Source organism: Balaenoptera physalus, assembly GCF_965194825.1.
Source record: "Balaenoptera physalus genome assembly, chromosome: X".
NCBI classification, from domain to species: Eukaryota; Metazoa; Chordata; class Mammalia; order Artiodactyla; family Balaenopteridae; genus Balaenoptera; species Balaenoptera physalus.
The window spans coordinates 40,371,335-40,381,194 of record NC_138903.1 but is presented as its reverse complement, the minus strand read 5'-3'; the positions used below and the strand labels follow the sequence as shown (position 1 = coordinate 40,381,194).

General features: G+C 43.9%; 1 protein-coding gene across 1 annotated transcript; it reads right to left on the bottom strand.

The window, feature by feature from the left end:
• Window positions 1-4,461: 4,461 nt before the first annotated feature.
• Window positions 4,462-6,617, bottom strand: DUSP21 (dual specificity phosphatase 21). The gene has a single exon (XM_082445873.1). The coding sequence runs from the start codon at window positions 5,328-5,330 to the stop codon at window positions 4,776-4,778; it is 555 nt and encodes a 184-aa protein (XP_082301999.1). The 5' UTR covers window positions 5,331-6,617; the 3' UTR covers window positions 4,462-4,775.
• Between the last annotated feature and the right edge of the window lie 3,243 nt (window positions 6,618-9,860).

Below are 9,860 nucleotides of genomic sequence, written 5' to 3'. Positions count from 1 at the left end.
TGATGGTTTTGCAACATCTCAAATTTTAAAAAATTAAGAACTCCAATTTATACCATATATCAAAATTAGTTTGGGATAGATTTAAGTGTTACATGTCCCCCAGTGTAATAATTGATTGAGGCAAGTAATGCTAATATTACTGGATGAAAGAAACAGGATATTCACATGGCATAAAAGTATCACCCTACAGATTACTTACTAGTTTTAAAGGCAGGTATCTGGTGGTCACCACCTTAACTAAGTGATCAAACTAAGAATCATTGCTCATGGGACAAAGAGACGTTTGTGCCTCCTGACATGATGTAACATGACAGCACCTCTGAAGTGTTCTAGGAAAAAAGCTTAATCCAAATCTAATCAAACATCCAGACCTAACGTCCAGTTTAAAGAAAATGCAGGTGATAAAGGAACAAGTAAAACAATAACATGAGGAAATAATTGAACAAATGCAGAATGCTGGACACTGTACCACAAAATTTTTCTGGACTCATCATAAAGACAATGTCGTGGGAAAAAGAGTGGAAACACTGTTCTAGATTAAAAGAAATACGATAATGAAATATAATGTGTGATCCTAATTGCATCCTGTTTGGGAAAGAAAAAAAAATAGCTATAAAAGACATTTTTGGCATTAAGTGAGAAAATTTAAATATGGATTGATGGTAGAGAACTACTGTTAATTAATTGGCTTAGGTTTGATAATGATATCATCAGTATGTAGGAGAATGTCCTTATTCCTAGATGATGCATTTTGAAATATTCAAGGGTGAAGGGCCATGATATCTGCAACTTACTTTCAAATAAGTCAGGAAAAAAAGTATTATATTGAGAGAGAAAGCACATATGACAAAAGGCTAACAATTGGTTAACATTTTTGGATGTTTGAAAATTTTCAAATTAAAAAATTGGGGGAAAAGGTTTAAAAGTGAAAAAAACATTAATGAGGAGAAAATAATAGTTAATGTTTTTATGATTATGCAATGGAGAAAACCTTTCAAGTACCATTCAGAAGCAAAAACAATTCAGTTAAAGACTCATAGATTTAACTACATACAAGTTTAAGCTTTTGAATCACAAACAAGCACCATAAACAAATGGCACGTGATAAACTGGGGGAAATATATGCAACATATTTGACAAGGAAAGTTGAATATTCTTATTCTATATTTCAGGTCCTGCAACTGAAAAGAAAAATAAAAGATTTACAATCTGATAGAAAATTGTCTAAGGGCATGAATAGATCATTCAAAAAAGAAGGAACATGATGAGAAGATATGGAATACCTAGTATTTACATATTCACTACTGTTTGGTTGATGTTTCTCAGCCATTATCAGAGTCATCTGAGATGCTTGTTAAAAATGCAGCTTCCTGGGGCTTCCCTGGTGGCGCAGTGGTTAAGAATCTGCCTGCCAATGCGGGGGACACGGGTTCGAGTCCTGGTCCGGGAAGATCCCACGTGCCACAGAACAAATAAGCCCGTGCGCCACAACTACGGAGCAGGTGTGCCACAACTACTGAAGCCCACACGCCCAGAGCCCACGCTCCGCAACAAGAGAAGCCCCTGCAATGAGAAGCCCGCACACCGCAACGAAGAGTAGCCCCAGCTGGCCGCAAGGAAGACCCAATGCAGCCAAAAATAAAATATAAATAAATTAATTAATTGTTTAAAAAAATGCAGCTTCCTGGGGAATTCCCTGGCGGTCCAGTGGTTAGGACTGTGTGCTCTCACTGCTGAATGCCCAGGTTCGATCCCTGGTGGGGGAACTAAATTCCCATAGGCTGCTTGGCATGGCCAAAAAAAAGGCAGCTTCCTGGAACTTACCTATTACCTACTGAAACTAAATTTGTTCCGCTGAGGCCCAGGTACCTGTATAATAAAAGAATCCCCAGGTGATTTGTATGTATACTATTTGGGAATCAAGGGTATGACTCAAATTTTTCCTTTTTTCAATCTACTTACCTTTGTCTCAAAAGAAATGCAAGAAAAGAGAACCCAGTGTGCATGTCACCTCTTCACTCCTGAGTTGTGTGCTGCCTTGGCAAATTCCTTAACCTCTTGAAACCTCTGATTTCTCATTTGTAGGAGGTGGACCACCTTGAAGGACTGTTGAAAAGGCTTGAGACACTGTTGTAAAGTGCCCAGTACTGTGCTTGGCATATAATAGCTTCCTAATAAATGGTTGTTATAGGGTCATGCTGGAGTAGAATGAGCCCCCAATATGACTGGTGTCCTATAGGAAGAGGGAAATTTGGACACAGATATGCAGAGAGGAAAGACAGATGTGAAGGCACACTAGGGAATGTGGCCACACAGCCATGTGGCCACAGAAGCAGATACTGGAGTCATGCATCTACAAGCCAAGGAACGTCAAGGATTGCTGGCAACCACCAGAAGCTAGGAAGAGGCAAGGAAGGATTCCCCCCACCGCCGACCCCCTACCCCCGACACTTTTCGGAGGGATCATGGCCCTGCAGAGACCTTCATTTAGGATTCCGGCTTCCAGAACTGTGAGAAAATAAATTTCTGTTGTTTTAAGTCACCTAGTTTTTGGTATTTTCTTATAGCAGCCCCGAGGAAAGTAATACAAAGCCAAATATCCTTCACAGGTGAATGTAAAACAAACTTTGGTACATCCATACAATGGACTACAGCATGGGTAAATCACAAAGACTGAGAGAAACCAGTCACCAGAGGTTGCATCCTGTATGATTCCATTAATGTGACATTCTGTTAAAGGCAAGTCTATAGGATGGAGAACCAATCAGTGTTTGCCAGAGGTTGGCAGGTGGGGGGTGGGGGGGGGGCAGAGTTTGACTACAAAGGGAAGACATGAGGGAAATTTTTGGAGTCATGGAACTGCTCTGTGTCCTGATTGTGGCAGTGGTTACACAAATGTATCCACTGTTAACGCTGATAGAACTGTATGTCCAAAGAGAGTTAATTTTATGGTGTGTTAATTTAGGTATTAAAAAAATGAAAACACACGCACATATATATATACCCAAACAAACTTCTTTTAAAAACGCTTGAAAAGAAATTTTCTTTCTGGGTTTCTGCCAGAAAGGCTGCTTTGTGGAGGATCTGCCACACTAGCCCTTGTGTTTTGTGAGCCTGGTCTTCTATCTGTAAAAGGAGAGGATCTGTCTAGAGCAGAGGTTTTCATAATGTCCCCCACCCCCACTCCCCCAAATTGCATCCCTGGACACTCCTTTGGTGGAAGTGGGAGTGGGGATGGGTTTGGAGAGAAAGGGGGCTGGACCCACAGGTCTGCATCCACCAGAGTAGTTGTGCTCTTTGTCTCGTATTGTGTATTTAGAATAATTCTCGATTAGAATAGCCGCTCCCAAGCCAGAGCCAGATACCTGGGGATTTTGAACAATCCTGGATTCCAGGGCCTACTCCTGGGGCCCACTCATTCGTCCCTTTGGCAAGTGCCTTCACGGATCCTGGTGGAACCCCAGGGTGCTGGCTCTAATGGTCAGTGACGATAAATAAGGCCCTTGGGTAGGGGACAGGGGGCCCTGGAATGATGCTTCTTGCTTTCACATGGATTAAATACAATGACACAATGGGAACGCTGAAAAGGCTCTAAATGTAGGCCTCCTCTGAGGTAGGGTCCAAAAGAACCTTACACCATTTGTTTTTATAGACAGGATGATTTTTTAGAAGAGCGCTGTGTAGACAACAAAGGGCTGTGTACAGATGGGGGAAAGGCCGCTGTGAGGATGGATGTGCTGACCCCCAGCCAGCAGGGCTAAAGATTATCCTTAATAACAAGAGCAGCCCTTTCCTCTAAGCAGGAAACCATTCGCCTGCTACGTCCCATGCTAAGGAATCTAATCCTCACAGCAACCCTGGGAGAGACAGGCTATCACTGCTTTGGCAGGTAAGGAAATGGAGGCTCTGAGAGGCCCCAGTTACAATGGCAGGAGGTGACAGAGCCAGTCCTGGCCAGCCGCTCCAGCCTACCATGCCAAGGCCCATGAGAGCAACGGAGGCCTTGTGTCAGGCGGGCTCTCTCTCTTAGCAAGTGCCCTGGAGAAGGGGATTAATGTTCCTTTTTCACAAAGGCTGGTGGGGATTGCTGAGGGCAACTCAAGACCTTGCCGTTTAGTACAGCACTGGAAAAAATATTTTTCAACTTTATATAGTGGAATTGTTTTTTTTGAAAACTATTTTACATGTAAATCTAATCTAGAAAACCAGAGTTGGGTCACTGTGGTTGAAGGCAGGGTCAGGGGTGGCCTGAGGCTCCCCCACTCCCCCAGGACTCCCAGAGAACCCCAAGAAGGCCACTTATCCAGTAGGTTGGCACTTACTGTAAGAAGCACACAGGGGCTACCACCATATCTAAGCCTCTGGCTTTGGATTGGGAAGAACCAGGTGGGATTGGGGTGCTGGGTGGGGGGGGGGGTGGGGGGGAGGAACGGCTGCGGGGGACTCACCCCAGGGTTAGTAGTCTGCTCCGGCAGGTCCCAGGGTTCAGGTCCATCTGAGCTGGGCACCACCTTCGGCACCCTCCTCTCTTGCCAGGCCGCAGCAGCCGTGCCGCGCCGCTCACAGGATAAGAAACACTGTCACCATTTTACTTTTAATGAATTTTATTCTTTAAAGAGAAGGCATACTAAGCTAAAAACTTCCCCCGCCCTTTTTGCTTGCCCTTCTAAAAGGTGGTTTCTAGTTCCTTTACCGAGAAAAGTTCAGCGTTCAGTGTTGATATAGGATTTGCAGCAGACGTCAGGAGCTGGCCGGGATAGCTCACATCAGCATCATCAAACAGACTTTTTCTCGTAGATGTCTGGAATCATACCCGCCGGAGAACTGATCATGTGAACGGTGTTCTTGCTGAACAGCTTGAATTCATAATGGATAAGCTGTTCCCAAAAGCCGATGTTGGGCCGGATGATGGGGCGGCATGACTTGGTCCACATGTAGGCGTCCAGCAGCGGCATGGAGTGGTACTTCATGAGGTACGCGAGGCAGAGGGTGGCAGAGCGGCTCACCCCGGCGGCGCAGTGCAGCAGCGTTCGGCCCTGCTTCATTTCCACGCTGTGGATGTGATCTGCAATAGGGTCAAAAAAGTCGTAGAGGTGCGTGGTGGGAGCATCTACCACCGGCACGTGTACGTACTGGATGCCTTCGAAGCACGCGTTGGCCACCTCCACCGACACGTTGATGACTGTCGTGATGTGGTTAGTAGACAGCATGAGTTCATTGCTGGCTGCCACCCCATTGCTGATGTATAGACTGCTGGTTATCTGGGAGAGGCCATGGACCGAGGGCTGCCCGACAGCCTGAGCCAGGAGGGGACACGGCGGTGTTGTCATCGAGGCGGCGGGACAGCGGTCTCTCCTGGCTGCTTCGGGGCACCGCTCCCGGGAGCGAGTTCAGGAAGCAGCAGCTCGGTGGAGTCTCTTGCATAGGGTCTGGGGGACAGTATATTGGTCACAGGTCACCACCCCGTCTCCACCCCCAACCCCACCTCTGCCGCCCTGGGCGGGAGTCACAGGCCCCCACTGCCCTTCCCACTGGTTTCCATGGCAATGGCAGCTTGCTACAGGGAGGACTTGGCCGCAGAGCTGGGTCTTCAGAGAAACCCCAGCTCTCTCTTCTTTTTATCTTTCTTCATAGTCATTTATTTTCCGAGCCCGAATTCTTATCTGTCTTGATGTTTTAAAATGTTCTGTTACCAGATAGCTATTTTATGCTTCAGTTTTTGGATCACACTGAACTCAGTATCTATGAATGCTTCTATTTTATTGGTGTGGAAGAACAGGGCTTACACTTTTTCCACAAAGTAACAGTATCATATTTTTACATTGGGGCACAGCATTTGGCTCATGTGATATGCTAATCTTTATAAAACTGTAGCGAGATAGGGGTTTGGCTGGGCTTGGTGAGCTAGCCTGATACTTCTTTGTTAATTGTAGCCATAGAATTATGTTCCTGCTCACAGACACATCAGGACTGTTTCTAAGGGAACATTGCTGATATATAGCCCTCTATCTATCATGAAGTTGGCCTGTGGTGAACAATTGTGACTAATTTGGCTGTGTCACTGTCCATTTGTGCATACAGCCCAAATGATTTATCACTTGATTCTACTTTATTACCTGAAACAACAGCTCAAATTTTCTTGTCTACTTTCTCCAGAAAGAACGCCCGCATGCTTTGTAAGTTACAAGTCATTTTGACCGCCACCAGTGGTTTCTAACCAGTAATGTTAAAAATTCTGGAGCCAGTCAATGCTACATCATAACTGGGCCAAAAATAGATTTTTAAAACGCTCCCTGAGATTTGCATTTCCTCTCAGCTAAGATTTTTGTAGAATTTGACTGAAGATTCGAGACAACTATAACCTAAAACTAACAAATTCTTTCACAGAGCAGCTCAGGGACTCATCACTTCCCCATCACTCCTTGTCATTTTGGGGTTGTGTGCAAAGGTGTGCTCCTTAAATTTTAAAAATGTAGTAAAATTAGGGACTTCCCTGGCAGTCCAGTGGTTAGGACTCAACGCTTTCACTACAGTGGCCCCGGGTTCAATCCCTGGTCAGGGAACTAAGATCCCACAAGCCGCGTGGCACAGCAAAAAAAAAAATATATATATATATATATATAGTAAAATTAACCAAAATAATTGCATACACTATTCTCAAAGACAAGCATGGCTCATATTAAATAGATTCATGTATTTTTCCAGCCAATATTCTGTGATGCCCTTTCATCTGAGGGATTTTGGATGTCTTAAAACTCCACTGTAGGACTTCTCCTGGGTGGATGAGAAGATGTTTCCTCCTCCTGAGTTTGGAAATTGGTCACTTTCAGACTTCCACTTATCTCTACTTTTCCTTATTATTTAGGGGGAAACATGTACAAGGGACTTGCTGAAGAACACACTCTCTTCCTGCCACTGGGAAAAGACCCTGGGTGTCAAGGACTAGTTAACACTCAGATTTCTCAATTCAGTAGTCAAGGCCCTTTCCTCTCTGATCTAAGCCTGCCTTTCCGATCTCATTCATTCATTCATTTACTCACCAAATTTTTATTAAGAATCTATTGTGTGCTAGGCATTTTCACTTATGTAAATCTTCAGTTCTGACCAAACAAATCAAATGTTCTTGGTAATTGCAACATATACATTCCTGCTTCCTTACCTTTGCTCATGCCCCTCCTCTCCCTTGAGAAAACGCTCTTGCTCCTTCTTGCTTACTGAATCCTTTCCAAGCCTCAAGAATCAGCTCGATTAATTTTTTTAAAAAAGCATCAGCTGAGCATCCAGTCGGTGTCAGGTACAGTTCTAGCATTGTGTAGATCCAACACAACACACACAGGCCCAGATATCAAAGAGCTTACAGTTTAGTCAGAGAGATACATAATCATGAAAGAGTCCGGAAGAGAGGGTGATTCATTGTTTTATGTGTGTCTGTGCTCGGGGACCGGGGCAGCCAGGAGGGATATCATGAAAGGCTTCACAGAAAACATGACCTGGAACAAAGCTTTTTGTTCATTTGTTTGTTTTTATTATTTATTCTGTCCAAGTTTTTGTTTTGAAAAATTTCAAACCTACAGCAAAGGTGAAGAATAGAATAATGAGCACCTGTGTACCCTTCACCTGTAATTTCTCTATTGTCAACACTTGCCATTGCATTTCCTTTGTCTCTATTTAGATATACAAACACACATATTTATCTGTTTACTTGTTTCTTTTTTTTTTTAACAGATTGTTATTTTTTTTATAATCTTTTTTTTTTTTTTTTTTTTGGCTGTGTTTTGGGTCTTCGTTTCTGTGCGAGGGCTTTCTCCTGTTGCGGCGAGCGGGGGCCGCTCTTCATCGCGGTGCGCGGGCCTCTCACTGTCGCGGCCTCTTGTTGCGGAGCGCGGGCTCCAGACGCGCAGGCTCAGCAGTAGTTGTGGCTCACGGGCTCAGTTGCTCCGTGGCATGTGGGATCTTCCCAGACCAGGGCTCGAACCCGTGTCCCCTGCATTGGCAGGCAGACTCTCAACGACTGCGCCACCAGGGAAGCCCCTACTTGTTTCTTTTTGCTGAACCATTGCTAACTGCAGGTATAGCAAGACTTTAGCCCTTTCAACACGTCCTAAGAGCAAGGACAATCTCCTCCGTAACCACAATACAATGATTGTACTCAGGAAATTTAACACTGACCCAACTTTATTATCTAATATATAATCCATATTCAAAATTCACCAGTCCTCCAAATAATGTTATTTGTAGCTGTTTTTTTCCCTTTGATCCAGGATGGAATCAAGGATCACACATTGCATTTTGTTGTCATGCTTCTTGAGCACCTTTTAATTTGGAACCATTTCTGAGCCTTTTGTTTTGCTTTGGTCTTTCCTGGCCACTGACATTTTTGAAGAGTTCAGGCTAGTTTTGCAGGACATCTTTCCATTTCGAAGTGTTTGATTGTTCCTTCAGGATTAGATTCAGGTGAACTATTTTTGGCAAGAATAGTACCAGATTGCATCATTCATTGGGGGCACATGATATCTGTTTGTCCCATTAACGGTGATGATAAGTTTGACCACCAGGTTAAGGTGGCATTAGCTAGGTTTCTACATTGTAAAGGTAACTTTTCCTCTTTGTAATTAATAAAGAATATGTAGGGTGGTACTTTGAGTTTCTGGGAATATCTTTGGAATGGGACTTTGAAGGATGAATAGGAGTTTTCCAGGCAGATAAGAAGGGGGAGCATTCTACACAGGAAGGGAAGTATGTGCAAAGGCACAAGGGTGTGAAATGGTGTCAGGAGGGCAGAGAACAACAACTCAGAATTACTAGAGCCGACAGAGTGACGCAGAAGTGATAGGTGGAATGGCTATAGGAGCGGCAACAGAGATCACAGAGGGCCTTGCGACAGGCACTTGGGCTTCATCCCGTAGGCCATGGTGGCACACTGGAGTATTTTATGCAGAGAAATGGCAAAACAATTAATTTTTAGGAAGCTCACTTACAGCTATGTGGGTGGATTTGTGGAGCAGATGGTGCAGTGGTGAGAGAGGCAACACTTGAGGGAGTGAGAGCTGTTGCAATAGTCTAGGTGAGCAATGGTACACCCATTGCAGACTCTTTTCTGCCATGGAAGCTGGATCAAATCCAAATATAGTTCACCTCATCAAGTGTACACATGGGCCAGGCTACATAAGAGAATGGAATATCAAACTTCCTGTGGGTCAGTGTCTGGAGAGCTTGGTGTTTTGGGGGGCAGACAGTGAAGACAAGAGGCGGAGAATGTAGGTAATATGTTTACATTGAAGGGTGGTGGGGGTGAGAAAACCTAAAAGAGTACGGGATGAGGGCACAGGAGAGCTAGTGGCTAAAAGGAGTTGCATGTTATATTGCCCGATGGACAGATAGGATAGGTAGTCCCCAGCAGAAGGCTCTAAGGCAGAGGTGGGAGTTGGCTTCCCTGAGTAGTGAGAGTTGTATGTTAATTCCATTTCCCTGTGTGGCTGAGTCAGTTACACCACTGTATACAGCTAGCAGCAAGCCAGCTTCCTAGGACTCATTGCTGGGCTCAGTTTGGTCCTTAGTTTCTGGATGGTGTAGGGAGACAGATGAATATGAATGTGGAACTCTTGAAATAACACTCTCCAGTCCAGAATACAGATATTATGAGAAAATGATTGTGACTTATTTGTTAGGTGAAAAAAACTAGTTTATAAAAAAGTAGTACCTTTTTTGTAAAGGTGAAATATATACATATGTATATTTACCATATATATGTGTGTGTGTGTATATATATATATATATATATATATCACATGTATATTAAATACGTATCAGTGAATCCTGTTTGTGAAATATTAGGTATCAAAAGCTGCCCTAGGTATATA

Bases quoted from the DNA above. Each gene is read 5' to 3' on its own strand.
- DUSP21 (XM_082445873.1), bottom strand. From the start codon at position 5,330: ATGACAACACCGCCGTGTCCCCTCCTGGCTCAGGCTGTCGGGCAGCCC.